This window comes from Benincasa hispida, chromosome 4 (genome assembly GCF_027475165.1).
Source record: "Benincasa hispida cultivar pf3 chromosome 4, pf3_genome.v1.1, whole genome shotgun sequence".
NCBI classification, from domain to species: domain Eukaryota; kingdom Viridiplantae; phylum Streptophyta; class Magnoliopsida; order Cucurbitales; family Cucurbitaceae; genus Benincasa; species Benincasa hispida.
In genome coordinates, this window is record NC_143481.1 from 60,425,019 (window position 1) to 60,443,773 (window position 18,755).

The 18,755-nt window shown below is 35.3% G+C and overlaps 1 protein-coding gene across 1 annotated transcript; it reads right to left on the reverse strand.

Moving 5' to 3' along the window:
- Positions 1-1,050: 1,050 nt before the first annotated feature.
- On the reverse strand, positions 1,051-11,517 carry LOC120075415 (transducin family protein / WD-40 repeat family protein). The gene is made up of 12 exons (XM_039028795.2): positions 11,060-11,517; positions 10,301-10,425; positions 10,168-10,215; positions 9,956-9,997; positions 9,490-9,609; positions 9,153-9,298; positions 7,675-7,822; positions 7,021-7,104; positions 3,139-3,254; positions 2,023-2,081; positions 1,700-1,790; positions 1,051-1,542 (listed from the first exon to the last, which is right to left on the reverse strand). The coding sequence occupies exons 1-12, from the start codon at positions 11,482-11,484 to the stop codon at positions 1,315-1,317; spliced, it is 1,632 nt and encodes a 543-aa protein (XP_038884723.1). The 5' UTR covers positions 11,485-11,517; the 3' UTR covers positions 1,051-1,314.
- Between the last annotated feature and the right edge of the window lie 7,238 nt (positions 11,518-18,755).

The window sequence follows — 18,755 nt, forward strand, 5'->3', positions numbered from 1 at the left end:
GTTTGGTATGGTTTTTGCCAAAAATATAATTCAATTCAATTTTCAATTATTTAAAGAAATTTGATTTGGTTTTAAGTTCGCTCTCAAATTGAACTAAACTAAACGATCAAAACATCTAGGTAAAACAAACTCTTGACCGAAATGTAACTACAAAAAAACATCCTTGTCCGTCCTATAACTTAATTGTAGCAGGAGAATTATGCGATGAACCAACCATTGCAAGAGCTTAATTGATGCCCAATTTTCATATTACAAGACAAAATTGAAGGCTCATTGACCTTAAAGTAGCAATATGAGGTAGCAATATGGGAAATTGACAAGGATTAATATAACTTTGAGATATAATCCATATAATATTCCATCTCTGTTCTGAACTTGTAGATATTCTTGATGAGAAATGAACTCATAAGTAATGAATGATCTATACAAGAAAAACATATACAGATAGAAACTAAGACAATGACAATTGGTTAATCTAATATATGTTTAGAAATTCTTTCCTAAAAAAAAATTTAAGTATCTATTGACAAATAAATTAAAAAAGTTCATTTTCTAAGAACAAACGCAAAAAAAAATTTCAAATCATAAAAGTTCATCTATGAAACAAATTCCAAATTCTAATTAGATATCTAAATGTAACAACTCAGTATGTCCAATAAATCCAAATAGAGATTTTAGGGCAAAATGTAAACTATCTTGAGCATATTTACATTGACAATTAATGTCTAGTGTACAATGTTAAATTTTTATAAGAAAAAGTTATATCCTAATGAGAGCATAAAGTTAATCATCTACGTTTGAGTAGAAAATAATCTAACGTATAAATAAAACATACAACAAAATCGATGAACACCAATGTTGTGACAATTGGATGAAAAATTACTAACTTTAGCCAACAACTACATATGGATAATAGAAATTACTTGTTTATGAAATTAACGATTTGATCTTTACGAGATACACTGATCCTTGCAAAGATTAAGAAAAAGTTATGCCTATCGATTATATCCATGACACACAAGTTATAAGAGCAACAAAAGATTGTTGAGATTTATGCCACAAAATCTCGTACTTAATAATTTTAAGTATTTTTATTCAAAATTTTACATTGTCCATTACTTAAAAAGTCCTAGGTTCTTTAACTTAAAAGACTAAACATCCAGAGAAAAAGACAATACACAACCACACGGACAAGAATAAACATACAATTGCTTGTATAGACAAACTCATGCGATGGTATAAACTTGTATAATTAGGAATCAACAATGGGAATCAAGACTTTTGACATTCTTCAAATATGAAGATCCTACTTGCTCAATGATACTCTGCAATCTCAAAAATCCGAGCTGTACTATCAAGAGCAACAGAAACAAGGTACTCATGGTTGGCAGACACCGTGAGAGATTGGATGGCATCGGAGTGCCCGGTGAAGGTTCTTACACATTCTCCAGAGAGGCTATCCCATATTCGTACTCGACCATCAACACAACCAGTTGCAAGGTATCTCGACGTGCCAATCCAAGTAAGACATGTTACTCCATCCTGTCCAAAATGTAAGGACGACATGTTTATACTTAAACAAGCCAAACCCAACTAGTCAAATCTACTTGCAGTCAACACTAATGAAGGATTATGAAGATCAGTGATAAACTAGATTCTATTTTATGGACTTAAAAACATAAATCAGTAGTCAATGGACCTCGTGCTCGCATGTACTGCGTGGCGTTGATTGTTGAAGATCCCAAATGATGAGCTTCTGATCCATTCCTCCAGTTGCAGCCCAAGGGGAGCTGCAGTTCAAAATTGCAAAAATCAGAACATTCATTAGGCTATAGAAAAGCAAGGAAGTGTCTATAACATTTTACACTAAATTGGACATTCTTAATAATATAGTGTGACACGTCGAATTCTGTGGTGTCTTGGTTATTCCTTTTCACAGTGAACATGCTTTCATAAATCATAATTTATCCTTTGAAAACTCTACCTTGTGGTAGTAAATGATATAAAAACAAATCACAATACCTTGGTGCTAGACCGATGCATTCAATTGAATCTGAATGGGAAACCAGAGAATTCACCACCTGTCAAAAGAAGCAAGCCTTTTCATTTTTGTACAAGAAACGAGAATACAGAACAAAAGTCCACGGCCATAAAAAAGATACAGCCCACACCAGATGATCCAAGCAACTAACTATACAAAAAACGCCTTCAATAATGTGCGTATTCGTTTCAATCTATCCATTGCATCATCAAGTACATCGAAACATCAGAAATTTGTATCCAAGGTGGAGAACAGTGTCAAATTTTTTTTTCTCTAATAGTTGTGAATGGACAGAACTCAAGTAATCCTATAGAACTGTAGTTGACCCTACAACATTGCATTACAAGCTTGCTTTGTGATAGGCCAACCCACAATGGTTAATGCTTGGAAATTGGGAAGTAAGGATCTAAATTTGTTGCAAGGCTAATCACAAAGCAAACTGCTGCATTTGTCAAACAATTCTAGCCCAACTCCCGCAACAATAAGACAAATCCAAAATATCTTACACATATCTGATATCTAGTTCCACATTGCTAACACATAACCAAATAAAGTCTGGTAAAGGACACAAGTTTTGTCCCAAGTTCTCAATCTAGCTGAGTCATATGTGTTGCCCTTCGATATTAAAGAAATACAGACACACAAAGTGACCCAGAAGCCCAAGAAAGTTCTAACAAATCGTTGTGCAATGCTTCAAGAAGATACCGTTTCCACGCTTTCAAGAATCAAGATGCTAGGTCTCTTCTCCTCCTACAAAAACTAATTCCCAACATGCCGTAACATATAAAACCCCCCACTTTACGTCTTCTACCCTAACTGTTAACTATGCACCCTAGCTGTTAACTATGTACAAGCTGCACTCGACTAAAATTTCACTCTTCTCAATGGTTATGTAATATACAGTCTAGTTGCTCAATCAAAGTCTTTCACAAACAGAAATTCAAAATGTGGCATAAGTTGTTCATTCAAATGCAATCAACTTGAGACAAGAAAGATAAAGGGATGGGTTATATTCATTGGGAAGAACGTCCCTAACAACCCCCTTTACATAACTGCTAAATAGACAGAAGGTCATCAAAATAAATCGTAGAAATAACCTTTCCGGTTGCTATGTTCACGATATGAACAGAACCATCTTTTGAACCAGTAAGAGCAAGGGTTGAATCAGAAGTAAGTGCTAGAGAAGTCAATCCTTCAGTATGATAGGGATGACCTGAACAATGCAAAAAGATAAAATCATCATCACTTAAAGACTAAAAGCAAGGCAAGATAAACAAACCACTGATTTCTTCATTGTTATTTTTCTAACCAGAATTTGCAAGCTAATTCCACATGCCACTCTCACCCAAAATATAGACCAGCAGTGCCCAATGTAGAAGATATTTAAGAACAAAAAAGATCAAGTTATGTATTCAGTGCATACTCAATATTGGAAAGAAGTGTAGGATGGAGTTCCAAGCATGTTTGGTCTGTAAGAAAAGATTATAAAACTACAATAGTTATTATTAAGTTCCACGACTTTAAAGAATCTTAAGCCTAAACACATTAAGCCACAATTTTTTTTTTTTTTACATAAAAAAAAAGTTCCATTGATTAATGAAAGAAGGGGAAACCCCAACACCTAGAGGTGATTACAAGAAAACTCTCCTATTGAAAAGGAGAGAATAAACTATAATGAGCAAAAGGATGTGTAGATTTGCACCAAAGAAAAGCATTAAATAGAACTGATTCCATAAAACAATCAAAAGAAGAAGAGGAATCCCTAAAAAGACGTTTGTTACGCTCACCCCAAAGAGTCCAGAAGAATGCTCACACAATAGCCAACCAACTTCTCCTTTTAGAACCACCAAAGGTCCCACGAGCAAAGAAGCAAGGAGGTCGAAAATAGAATTAAGGCATGCTAGAAACCAACCAAAAGCCTCCAAAATAACATGCTAGAACCGATTTGCAAATGAGCAATGAGCAAATAAGTGAGTTGGAGATTTAGCATGATGGCAACACATGAGACACCAAGAAGGGGAAAGATGCATGAAAGGCATTTACCACTAAAGCCGATCAGCTGAATTGATAGCACCAAGACTAAGCTCCCAAAGGGAAATTTTGATCTTCTTTGGGTACTGGTCCATTCGGATAATAGAGTAAAGATCATTCAAGGGTGGAGCAACTAGACCTATCAAATCAACCATGAGAGATTTAACAATAAAGGTCGAGGAGGGATCAATAGGCGAGGACCAAAGTGATCCACACATTAGGGTTGAGCCATGGGTTTGAAACTCTCAATTTCCATTTCTGGTTCCACAAATTCACATCACCGGGCACTGGCAAGAAAACCTACGTCCTTCTACCAAACCTTGGCTAACATTCTCATAGTAAATCGTCAACAAGCTCATGGTACATATTCTCCTTGCTCAAGTATTTTTTGGTGCTGTAGACTACCCTTGAAATTGAGTTCCCTTCCCGCATGATCATTGGGTAAACACTCCAACTACACAGTCATATCTTCAAAAATCTGAAAGGAGCATACCGCTACTTTAATTCCCTGCTTCAAAGATGATTAGAAGATGGTATGTAGATATTATTCTTAACCGTTACACCTAAAGGCATAGGAGCAACGCTGAGGAGGAGGAATCAAACAGCCTTCAATAGATTATAGAAGCATGAAGCTTACAAGGATTTGATTCGTGAAAAAGCACTCCAACTAGAGGGAGTAAACTATACAAGATCACAAAACTTACCAAAAAAATATATCTAGAAAATATTGTTTATTTCTTTTATAAGAAGACAAGAACATCACAAAAGGATTTTACCATGCATGGTCTTATCTCCACATTGCAGCACTATTTGTAAGGTGCCCACGAATCAGAGCCATCATTAGCCTTCGTTTCGCTGCCAGATTTTGGGAGGAGTTAATAATTACCTTTAGCTAGTCACAGACTTGCCAAGAGACTCAACTCTTACCTATCTTCTAAATGGCCACCTGTTCTCTGATGGAAAAAAATCCCATGGATGCATCTTATTCATGCTTTTTTATGGACAACTTGGAAGGAACACAGCAACCATCTCTTCGAAGATAAGAAAGCACTTCTGATAGCTATCTTAAGCCAATTCTTTATCTAGCTATCTTTTGGTGTAACTGCACTTCCTTTCTAGATTTAAATAGTCTCTCTACTCTTTTGACCAGTTGAAGAAATCTTTTGCAACTCAATAAACTCTATTGGCAATTGACCATAAAAATGTGGCCTTCTCTTGAAACCACACATTGTTGAGACCAATTAATGAAGCTCATCTTCTACGTTTTTGGGAAGGCACTAGATAACCATAAGCATTGACAAATGAAGCACCAACGCTTAAAGGGAAAGGTGTAGTGATGAAAAGGAGGCTCGGAGATTCTTCATTCTTTTTACACATCAAACAACCTTGGAAAGCCTTGGAGAGATGCAGATTCCTCCTTGAATACCACCTGAGATATTTAAGAACTACTAAGGGCCATCATCCAAATTGTTTCTCCTTGGAAGAATTGGGTCTTTTAGACTTGACCTTCCTAGATCAGTTTGGGTCTTCTTCCTCCCAACACTAATTGACAGAAAGCTGTTTGAACTTGACAGCAGGAAAAACTAAGGAAAAAGCAAAGACAAATATCCTCTCAAATTTAATCTGTTCCCATTTCACAGCTTAGAAAGAGTATTTATCTTCAAAAATATTTTGGCCTGAGCAATATTCTTCTAAGGATTGCAGCTTGCATGCTGCTTCAGGATCCAATCTTGATCCTTCAATCCATATTTACTTTTAATTAATGATCTCCATCATGAAGTGTTTCTCGAGTGAATTTCCAATGCCACTTGGTCAGGAATGCAAAGTTCTTTCTGAGGTTGCCAATCCCAAACTTTCTAGTGCTAACAAGGGAGAAAGTTGTTCCACCAGCTTACTTGATGGCTCCCTCCATCCTAGTTGTGTTTTCACAAGAAATCACTAAAACGTTTTATACAAGACTTCACCGACTTTTAATTGGGATGCAAAATATGAAAAGGTAGTAAAAGGGAATATTTAAGAGAACGGAGTTGATCGACAGGAGCACCTTCCACTTCTTAAAACAGAAAGAAAAAGTCTCTCTAGTTGGCTAATTTACATCTCACTCTTCCTATAACTAACTTCCAAAAAGATAACTTGATTTGGATTGTCTATCAAAAGTAGACTAAGGCAATAAAAGGGAACCTATCCGCAAACGCAGCCAAAAGAAGCCATATTTTCCTCAGATATATTTTCTTTTCCTTCAATAAACTCCACCAATTTTCCAGGTGCCACTTTTATATACAAATTTCTTTTATTAACAATAAAAATACCTTTCACTTCATCAGGGCAGCTAAAGGATTGCTTCAATCGAGTTCGAGGAATTAGTAATTGCCAACTCATCAACCATAAAGAATTTATAGACTAGAGTAAGCCCCTTAAAAAATATCTCCAATAAAAATAAATAAATAAAATAAAATAAAATGAGTAAAAATAATCCCATTAGATGTCCCAAAAGCAACACAACCCGCATCCCTCGAACTCCACAGGCCCTGCACCTTTAAAAGTATCATTTCTTGTAAAATCCGTAAGAAGGATTCATTTTCAAGATCAAACATGTCTATACCACAAATCTCTTGCAGTTCAACCTCTCATACCAACAAATTCATCCTTTATAAGAGCTCTTTATAAGCTTATATATTCAGAAGCAGTTGGAATAAGGCTGCACCAAACTTTCACAAATAGACAATCATTGAAAACTAAATTCTCCTCACATCCTAACCAATTCATCATCTTTCCAACCAAAATTTCATTTCCAAAATAGTGAACTACAAAAGATTGACGGTAAAGTTCCAAAATCAGTGAAAGGATTTCAAATTTAATATCTCGTCAGTATAAAATTTCAATAAGTTAATGACTTATAAGGACAAACTTAAAAATGGACCGTACACGCGAGTTTTACTCTGACATACCCCTCACAACATGAATATTTTCACCACTTCTCGGATTCCATATCCTCATTGTTGCATCATCAGAACCTGTGCATATCGTTTTACCTGGAGCAACAAAAGGTCTTAATAACATCATTGTCATTAGAAGGAAAAAAATGCATGAATTCAACTCCGAGCTTGGATTGTACCTCCATACACAATCCACCTTGAGAAAGAGTGTAGATTTGTATATAGTCCTATGGATCCTTTTCATTTATTATTATTATTATTTTAACAAGAAACATCACTTTTAATTGATGTAATGAAAAGAGACTAATGCTCAAAAGATACAAACTCTCGAAAGAAAAAATATCATAAGAAAAAGAAACAAAGAAACAAAGTACAATAACCACAGAAGGACCAAAATAAAGACAATAAAAATCTAAGAGTGATATATAAAAGTGTTCCAACTGAAGCAAATATGCTGCCCAAGCACCAAGAAGAAATCTTCTAGCTTCAACCAAGCTAATTCAAAACAATCAATCCAAAGGAGAAGCTTTTCGTTTATTATTGAATAAATTTTCTTTTTATAAGTAGTTTTCTCAGCAGAATTATTTAGAATATGGCAACACCACAGAATCTAGTAATTAATTACATGGGATAGTAATAAATAAAAGAAGAAAATTAGTTCAATACCATCCGGAGTAAAATCGCCGCATGTAACACTAGCACCATGACCAGAAAATATATTAAGATAAACACCTCTATCAGCATTCCACATCCATGCGGTGGAATCTTCAGAACCAGCCAAAACCAGATGTCCTCTTGGATGCCACCTTACCCACTGAAATATACAATGCTATTAATTTATTTGTTTTATAAAGAACCAACATATCATTGAGAAAGAAAGTATACAAAAGCATCCCCAAAAAAAAAAAAAAACCAAAGTCTACAAAAAGGAAGTCCCCTAAAGGTAGGGATTCCATTTAAGAGCAATAAGACCTAACATATAATTATGAAAAGATTTCATCACTGACGCCCAGAGGCTAAAGAGACACATAGAACCTAGCAAGGGACCAAACATCACAAGGATGCCTCTCTAAACCTCGAAAGATATTATTGTTTCTTTTCATCCAAAGGGCCCCCAGAATAGCTCATACCCTAGCTTGCCAAAGAAACCTCCCTTTATCTCAAAAAGGAGGGTGGCAGAGGAACTCATTGATCATCTCTCCATAATCCTCGTGTCAGCAATCTGGAACAACAAATATAGCAACAAAGCAAGTTCAAATAGATTGAGCAAACTCGCAGCTCCAAATGCTATGATCCAGAGCTCCCTCCACTTTCCGACAAGGGATACAACAAAATGGCCCTATCGATGAGGGTAACTTCCTCAAAAGCCTATCAAGAATATTAACTTTTCCATGCATAGCCTGCCAAATAAAGGACTAAACCTTCTTTGAGATTTTCACCATCTAGAGAGGACAAGACCGACCAATGGACAAAGAAGGACTCAACAAATAACAAAACAAAGAGCTACAAGAAAAGCCCCTAGCAGGGCCAAGGGTCTAAGACAAAAATCTTTTCTCCACCGTCTAAACTCAGTCTCCTCAACAGTCAAAGATAAGAGAGCCGCAATATCCATTGTTTCCCTATTAAGCAAATGACAGTTGAACCCAAGCGATAAAGAGCTAACTCCTTAAATGAATGACGACATTAACCATCAAGTGATTTTTCATAAAACTGAGGTGGTATAAACAAGAAAACATAGCATAGATGACAGAGGGGTCTATCCCCTAAAAATATGTCTCCTTCTCATCCCCACAAAACAATAGACCAGATGAAAGAAAGAAGGGAGCTCAATAGAAATTTCTTTCCCAAGGTTTCCTATAAATGCCTTTGACCTCACTTGATGCCCACTCAACCGATGAGGACCGTACTTGCTTGTCATAATCCTATACCATAGGGTAGTAGATTCAAAGGAGAAATGCCACAACTATTTAACCAAATAGACTTTGTTCCTAGCCTTTAAATTCCCTAACTCTATATTCCCAATGTTCACTGGCTTTCCAACCACCTCCCAAATGCTTATTATTCATGAATCTAGACCACAATATCCTAAAGACTAAATGGCCTGGTTAAATTATCAATTTTATCAAAAATAAATATAGCTTTACCTCAATTCCCCCTCCAGGGCCTTCAAGTGTGCATTTAAGACTCCCGGATGAAGTATCCCAAATTTGGATAAGTCCATCAAGACTCCCTGATGCAAGTAGTTGTCCATCTGCACTAAATGCTAGGCTAGACACGGAATCCTTGTGACCTGCAATAGTTTTCCTTAAATAAGTTAGAAAAAGAAAAACAGACATAAGGTCTAATTTGCAAATTCATAGATTTAGCCAAGACAAAGAAGGTGGAATTGGTACATAGGAAGCATAATATAACACTTTTAGTTTTGGAAGTGAAAGGTAAAACAAAAGATATATACAACTATATCCAGTATCATGCACACACCAGTTAGCTCCTGTGCAAAATCTCCTCGGCCAATCTTCCATATAAATCCTTTGTCATCTCCACCACCTGTCGCAACTAATGTGTCATCTATTGGACTACAAACCACAGTGTAAACCTCACCTGAAAATGGATACCTCAATATAAGCTTCCATTAACATGAAGAAACAGGTTTAAATATTCACATTAACTTTGACATATGCATGAAAAGACACCTGCACTCATAAGATGAATAAGGTTAAGCTTCACTTCCATTAGGAAAATTTCTTAGAGCTATTACTACATTTAGATTCAAACCTTCGTGACATGAGTTATTATAGTCATTATTTGATTCATCAACTTAATATATGAACCTTACAAAGACAGTAAAAGAAGGAAAGAAAGCAAAATATATATACACATACATATACATATATAACTAATTGGCAGCTGCACACAAAAATTAAAAATAATTAAAACAGACTCTTACCGGTATGGCCAGTAAAAGTATGAACTGAATCATCAGCCTCATCTGAAAAACAACCAATTCAATTAATGCAACAATTTACAGAGCAGAATACTCAGATATATTTCTAAAATCTTACAGATAATTTAGAAAGTCAAAAACCAATACAATAGAAATGTTCTTCAAGGACATGAAGCATTAAGCAAGCAAGATTACTGGAATACAACATCTCGTACCAAAATATTCATCATCAGAGCCTTCTTCTTCAACAGCATCAGGAAGATCTTAAATCAACAGAATAAACGTAATAATCAGTAAAGCAAACTTCACAGAAACATATAGGCAAAATCAACAAGAGGAAAAACAGACCTTCCTCATCAACCGGAACTTCATGGATTATGTCAGCTTCATCAAGGAAGACCTCACCGTGATCATCTTCCTCCTCATGTGAACCTGGAATGTTCATAGGTCTCTTGCGATACACTAACTGGAATCTGTGGAAGGGAGGAAAGAGTAAATGTGAGAGCCAAAGAAGGGAAGCAATAATTCATTTTCAAAGATGTCTTTCCTTTTGTTCTGTTTTGACTTTTTACATAGTGAATTATAGCCCAACCCCCAATTTCTGCACACACCTTCATGGGCTTCAATGGTTTCTTTAAAATAAACACCCACACATATAGATATTCAACAAAATAAGATTTTTTTTTTTTTTAAAACCGAAACAGAAATAAGAATATTTCTTAGAAAAGCCTCATTTTTTCTTTAAGCAACCTAACAAAAACCTTCACTCTTAAACTTTCTGTTATATCATTATCAATGTTATTATATTTAAAAAACAAAAATTATTTGTACTTTTCTGTTATAAACTTCACATAAAAAGGAAAGATAATTGGTTTATCCCCTAAAAGGTTATGGCGCTTTAGTATGTCGTGCTTTTTATAGAACACTGCTCATAAGTGATGGAACCAATCAATTAAGAAAATATACAGAAAATCAACTAAAAAGAATATACAATATATAGAAGCATCAAACGTCATTAGTTAAATCAAACTTCAGGCCAAAGTTTAAGGAGTACTCAAAATATTTCCAGAAAAACCTTCAAATCATTCAAAACAACCAAAACCTTACCCAAAAACTAAGAATCCAGCGAGCGGCGGCGGCAGACGGCAGCGACAGAGAGCTGGATGGGGGTCGTGACTGGCAGCGCGGCTGTTGGGTAGTGCGGCGGCGGTGCTCGGCTGTTGGCAGTGAACAAAACTTACAGAGAGAGAGAGAAAACCGGCGAGACTTACTGGGCGCGGCAACCCTGGCGAGCGGCAGACGGAGACGGCGGTGGGGCTGGCCGGCGGACGTGTGGTGATCGGAGCTGGGGGCGGCGGCAGACGTGTGCCACTGAGAGAGAGAGAGTGCACGAGGGTTGGTTGGGTGGTCTGCGTGAATGAGAGTGTGTCGGGGAGTGAGAGTAGCGTGAATCTACTTTTCGTTTTTTTTCTCCTTTTTTTTTCACTGCACTGCACACGTATATACACATATCTGAAAAGCAAATCGAGCATATCTCAATTGACTTTAAAGACTTAAATTAATTATCTTCCCAAGTTATATTTTTAGATTTTATATTTACTTGAAGCCTATAATTTTGCCACATAATGTTTACTATCATTATCTTCTCAACATAGAAATACGAAACAACATTGTGAATTACAAAGCTCGATCTAGAAATCTTCTAATGGTTTAATAAATCATGGACTTAGCTTTTCCTTCTTTTTATTTCTGATTTTGTCATGCTTATCTGCAAATATCAGTGTATTATCATATAAGGTCTTTATACATATTTCAACTAATTAAATACATAATAGAAATTTTTCAAAGGTGGTCATTAGGATAAGACCCCAGACTGGCATCTTATCCTTTAAGATTTTTTTTTTAAAGCAAAAGATTGTGATAAGATTTCAACGATGGGATAGGACCTCCGCTTGACCTTATCTTTAGTGTGAAATCTTTTAAAGCAAACAACACAAAAGTAAAAATAATACATTTTACAAAAGCAGTAGAGATAGACAGGATATGTTTACGCTATCTTCAAGCTCTTCATTCTTATCTCTTCTTGACAAGGGATGACGTCACCAGCTTCTCCTGAATGGCCTGAATTGGAGAATTGTTAATTATATCAACTATACTGATTTAATTATTTGACATTGGAGATACGATTTGGGGTCTTACAATTCGACTACTCCACCTACTTCAGTTGCCCAACACATTTCCTTTTATCAGATGATTAAATTAGTGGGATATCACAACATTTTCTCTATTCGAGATCTCTAATCATCCTGCTGACCACTTGGTCTGTGGTTGGTTAATCCACTTCAGAAGTTTGCTATCTACCTCATGCACCCCTTTAACCGTAAATCGTTACGATCGACGGTGATTGACACAGATTGAGAGCACACCGATATACAATAATTAAAAGCAAACAAATTTACAATGATAAGATAGAATATAATGATCTTATCATAAAAAAAAAAAAAACACTCTTTATTTCTAAATTCTACTTGGTTATGAATCTAAAAATGGATCATCGATATCGAATCAATGTATGAGTCATAGTCGTCGTCTTCGTTGTTGACAGAGGCAGATGAATTAACATCTTTCTCTTGATTTTCGTCGTGGTCAGAGAGTTGTTGCATGATTGTGTTGATTACCAAGGCAAAATAGGCTTGAGAACCTGCTCCTGCCAAGAAACTGATGAGTTAATTTTTTACCAATATAAATTGTTTATCTTATTGGCAAGTAAAATCTGGAAGATGGACATGGCCTTGAACCAGTCCTTCATTTTTTATGCTTCTAAGTGGGAATAATCAAACTTTTTCCACCATTTGATTCTTAGTGCCTTACTTAAGGCTTTGAAGTTTCCTTGTGGTCCTAGCTGGAAATTCTAGTAGAAGATCCAAGGTATTTGAAAATATAAGGCAAATTTAGATGTCTTTGAAAGTGGTGATGCATAGATGCTGTTTTGGAATGTGTGGTAGGATCTTTGAACTTCTACTGGAAAATTTTCTTCAAAAATTCCAAAGTATGTCCACCAAGTTTGAAACCAGATTGGAAAATATATCTTGTAAGCTTGCTTACGAAATGTGATAAACTAAGAATAGTTATAAGCTTGATACCAAAAAACACAGTACTATGTGCACATATAATCACAATAGGTAAACTATTGTGGCTTGAATGTTCTTTTAGAATTTCTTTGGGACGAACATCCCCTCATTCCAATAGGATGGCGTTAAAATTTTAAAAATTCTTAACTTTGAGTAAACAATTTTGGAAGGATTAAAACGATAGAGTACATGAGTTGTTTCAGCAGACTTGGTATCTACTAAAATGAACTTGTAGAAGTTTCTAGCTTTTGATATATCCTCCAAAAGGAAGTTAAATCTGTAAGGAAATACTTAAGAACATACCTTCTGGATACTAGGTCCGTCGAACTCTGGTTCGATAGTGAGATTGGTCAGAGTTGTCTTTGTAAAATAACCCATGATCACAGGTCTTGGTTGAAACACCCTCAGTCAAACAACCTGGAAGTAAGATGACGGGTTCTTAGGAATCATGCTTAAAGAAGACATCTTTGGTCTTTTACTTGTACTTTGTGCACCCGAAAGGCGCAGCAGGGTTGTTGATGGTTGAAGAGGCAGGTTTGAAGTACTTGACTTAATTGAAAGAGCTCTTTAAGCAGAGCCTTGACATGTACTAGATACGACTTCGAAGTCGGTATCCACATCGTAATTGTTCGCACTCATAGAAGTTGGAGCAGATGATTGAGAAATGGGCTTTTTGCCCTTTGAAGCATGTGCTTTTGACGAGCTAGGTTGTTTCATTTTTTACGGCGAATGCCGTTGTGATGGTTGAGGATGACCAAGTGGTGGCTCCATTCTTATAGGAGAGAGATTTGGGAAGCAGATTAGGTGGTTTTCTTTAAGAAGAAAGATGTTCTCTTGAGAGATAATCTGCAAGGGATTTTTCTATGCCTTTTATAGGTTCTATGTGAAAGTTAAAGCAAGATAAGATTGCCTGCGATCTCGCAAAGATTAGTTTTGGCACAAGATTTTTTTACATCTTTTTCAAAGATGTATTTGCTTGCTTTTGAATATGTTTGGATAAGGAAACCCTTGTTAATGAGATCTCCCTGGAACTTTTGAACGTAGAGTACTATTGCTAGTACCTCTTTTTTTATGGTGCAATAGTCTCTCTGAGCACTATTCCAAACTCCAAAATGATAACAAACTATGGTTTCTTTGTCGTTAATCTTCTATTTAAGAATACCGTCATAACCTAGGTTTGCATTGGTTTCAATAATCAAGTCCGCTTTTTCATCCACTAGCGATAAGCATGGGATGTCTTTGGCTAAAGCTTTGATTGATTAGACTGCTCGTGTATGTTTGTTCGTTCATGGCTTTGGATTCTTTTTCAATCTATCATATAGTGGCACACAAATAGTGCGAAGATCTTTGATAAAATCCTCAATATAATTGACTTAGCCCAAAAATCTCTATACCTGATTCTTATCTTGAATAGTATTTTGAAACTTATCCACAAATTCTCATGACAGTTGGACTGGCTTGATGATCCCTTGATCCCGTTGGATTGGCTTGATGATCCATTGATCTATGTCGTACTCGAGAAATTGAATCTTTGTTTGAAATAACTTGATCTTAAGTAAAAGATACCATAAGTCTATTTGTTTTGACTATGTTGAAAAACACTTGTAAATGTTTAAAGTGTTGTTCAATCGTCTTTGACAATATGAAGACATCGTCTATGTAGACTATTGTAAAGTCCTGATAATTGTTGAATATATCACTCATAATATTTTGAAATTCGGATGGAGCATTCTTTTCCAAAGGGAATGACATTCCACTCAAACTGTTTGAATGAAACATTGAAGGCAGTCTAGTACCTATCTTCTTTGCTAATTTAATTTGTCAAAACCCAGATTTCATATCAAATTTTGAAAATACCTTTGTTGTAGTAATCCATTTCAACAAGTCTTGGCGATCAGGAATCGGGTACCTAATCTATTTGAGCACCTTGTTTAAGGGCTTGTAATTAATGACTAGTCACGAAATTTCTTGTTCCTTCTCTACTTGGCTATTAACATAAATGGTTGTATAGGACCATTGACTTTTGGATGGGCTTATTAAGCCCTTCTTGAGAAGATCGTCTATTTCTGTTGTGTAGATTTTGACTAGATCTTTATTCATTTGAATAAGCCTAGCCCTATGGGGATTTGGGCCTCATCAAACTTATCCACATGAGAAAGGCTTACTATATATTTTTTCCTGGCCTAGAAGGCATTTAGGATATTTGAACAAATTTCAACTTCCATCTTCTTAAGTAATTGCTGAATTTTTACTAAAGGTTTGAATGATATTTTGACAATTTTCTTGAACTGAATCTCATTTTGAAGAAACTCTACGCGTTTTTCTTTCTTTTAAATCCTATTGACATGTTGTCGAATTTATTCTTTAATTGTAGAGACAAACTTAGGAGTTATTGGATGGACAAACTCAAAAGTTATCTTTTGTCTGAATTTCTGAGATGTTAGTCCATTCTCAGAAATTGTAAATAGATATAATTGAGTAAGAAAGAGTGCCTAAGATGATTTCCTTAGTGAGGTCTTTAACAAGAAGAAAGATGTTAACAAAGCATACTTACTTATTGCAAATATATACTTTCAACAATTTATAGTTGATAAAAAGTTGTTGATTATTGGCTTCTCACAGTACCTCTTTAGTTTTTTTGAAATATTTAAAAGGGATCAATCTTTCTTGGATGGTGTTTTGATTTGCTTCGGAATCAATTAGAGCATTTGTCTCTAATTGAAGTCTCGGACTTTGATAGTGACTTTAGATAACCATTTTTTTATTGTAGACTTAGCTGATGTAGTTGATCTTTTCTACACCATTTACTTGATCATTTAATGGTTTTCTATTTATAGGGACTATTAGGTTGGTTGACTGATCTTAGAAAGAGCTAAAAGCATATTCAAGAATGGAAAGTCATTGCTTATTAATGGCAACTTCTCTTTTGAGAATCTTGACTTCCATTCGGAGGTCGGAAATTTTTACTGGCTCTTCTCGAGCTTTAGTGTTGACTTAATCAATAATTCTTGAAAATAATAATGTATCGATATTGAGTTATCTCGTTTAGAGGCTTGGCTTTCCATAGTGTCTTTTAATTTAGTGAGGACTGCTCTCCTGGAATCAGCGTCTGGTATTTCTTCTATGAGATCAAGGAGATGCTCCTGATCTTTTGAAAGAACGTTGATGCATCCTTTGAAAGGGATTGCTTCCTCTTCGTCATAAGTATTGTATGAACTTGAAGATTCTTCTTCTGTTGAATCTTCTCTTATTTCATTGAACATGTCTTCACATGATAATTCTTCTGAAATTGACATGTCATCTTCTGATCTTACAGTGTATAACAAAGATTGCCTAGTTTCTTCATCAAGTTTTAGAATGTTGATTTTTTGCTTCAAATGCCATCTATTGACATAATGTCCCGTTGATTGTATCTTTTGTAATACTTTCTCTTTTGAGAGTTTTTTTTTTCTCCTTGAGGCTTTCATCTTCCTTTACGGTATAGCTTCTTTGATGAATGCCTTTTCTATTTTGGTTTTGAGGATGGGGCATTGTCTAATCCATACTGCTTGTAAAAAGATCCAAGTTCTTTTCTATAATATGGATCTTTAATTACCTTTCTGTTGTGCTTGTTGTCTCAACAAAGATTTAAACATATCACTTGAATTGAACTGGTTATGTCTCCATAGGTTAGAGCCGACCAGTTGATATTTCCTTCAAAACTTTCAGAAATTTTTTGATAAATTTCTCTACTATGTATGGAGGTAATCCTTCTACGAATTTTCGTTTTCATATGTCTTCTCCACAGGATGTGAGGTTATAAAGACGGGCCATAAAGATGTCTTTATACCATTTGAACTCGTTCATCTTTCAGCATCTCATCTTTAGAAGAGCTTCAGTGACTTGATTACTGTATAGGACAGTTCATCCTACAAAGTGTTTCATACAGGTATATACTGAAGGAAACTCGACATGAGGAGATCCTTGAGTAGAAGCGGATCATCCAAATTCCATTAATTATTGAAAACATAATTTACGGTAAACATACAATTAGATATGCATTCAAGGTTAAATTACATCATGCTTTTACAAAATAAATAGGTTTCAAGAAACCTCATCTTTGAAGAACCTTTCTTCAAGTAATCCCTCGTACTAGTCATGAACTGAACTCTTTCTTCGTGGATCTCCTTCTTCACACACGGACACTACCAAGCAAAAACCCTCTTATTCTCTTTTGGGATTAAAGACTCAAGTAGGAGTTGTGAGCTTTGCTTGAGTCCTAGAAAGAGGGAATGAGATTGAGAGGATGAGAGAGAAGATTTCTTAGAGAACTTTTCTCTATGTGAATTGTTAATCGATGAAAAAGATGATTCCCTCAACTTCTTTTATTACTTGTTAGTTTTCTTTGAGAGAATGTGGGGAAGGAGTTATAACTCCTTCCTTTTTTTTATTAGTTTTAAATAAATTAATAAAATAGGATATCTAATAACTACTTTATTATATATACATTATATGTTATATCAAATATCACATATAGCCTATAGTTTTATAATGCATCAAATACAAAATAAACTATAGATTTTATTCTCTCAACTATACATGGCATTTAATATAAATCACATTTATATTAAATCCATTTATATGAATCTCATTCATATAAAGGATATTTGGATCATATCCAAATATTTTATTCATTTTAATATAAATCATATTTATATTTAATTACATGAATCTCATTTGTATAATTGGTATTTGAATCATATTCAAATTCCTCTCATAATGTATCAAATACATTATAATTAATTATATCATATATAATTAATTCCCTTAATTAATTTGAACATTTCAAATTAATCCAAATATTAAATTCCTGTTGAGCTACAATGGGGACCTTATGGACTTGTAGATTGTAGCTCCAACGGTACCCGGATAAACAATTAAACGCTTTAATTAAATTACCCAACATCCGTTAACTTTCACTTACTCCACTAAAGATCGACAACTGCACTTTTCGCACTACAGATAAATTTCTATGTCCATTGGATATAATCAATCAATAGTGCGATAACTCTTCACAAATTGCTCGTAAGTACAGCTGAGCCAAAATATCATTTTACCCCTATGGTTATATCTAACTTCTTAAGTACCACTGATTCCTTTAATAAACAATAAGTCATAGTCTCACTATGACCAAGTCCTTTCGGGCAAGGAGAGGGTGTGACCACTATGTTCAAGACCCAGAATCAGCCTTTAAAGGAGCAATTTATTTACTTGCCCCTGCATCAGGGAAGAAGTGAATTCCGTCTTGTGTAGCTGAGTTCCCAACTCCCCAGTCAGACAAATCCCCAAAATGGTAGGCTTGTTGAGTTGACAATCTGACCACTCTCACCCATACAAATCAAATGACCGCCTTCATGAGCAAAAGTTCACATCTCACTCAGGATTCAGGTCATGTCACCTATGATCATCCTAGTAAAATGTAAGTCTTTATTATTATCGGTGTTATATAAAGAGACTAATCATTTCGATGTTTGGTCTTATACAAACACTTTGTATAGGATGCCCCCGCTTGCATGTCTCCACATGAATGATCAGGATCATATCATTTGTAGCACTTTACAATACTTGTAACACTTACAAAGCGGGGCCATATCCGTAGTGTCACCAGGAAGATACCCAGCCTTATCCATCTA

Bases quoted from the DNA above. Each gene is read 5' to 3' on its own strand.
- LOC120075415 (XM_039028795.2), bottom strand. From the start codon at position 11,484: ATGCTCGATTTGCTTTTCAGATATGTGTATATACGTGTGCAGTGCAGT. The intron at 7,823-9,152 runs GTAAAGCTATAT...TGTATATTTCAG, and splicing joins GCCCTGGAGGGGGAATTGAG to TGGGTAAGGTGGCATCCAAG. The intron at 1,791-2,022 runs GTATTGTGATTT...TTTGAACTGCAG, and splicing joins TGCATCGGTCTAGCACCAAG to CTCCCCTTGGGCTGCAACTG.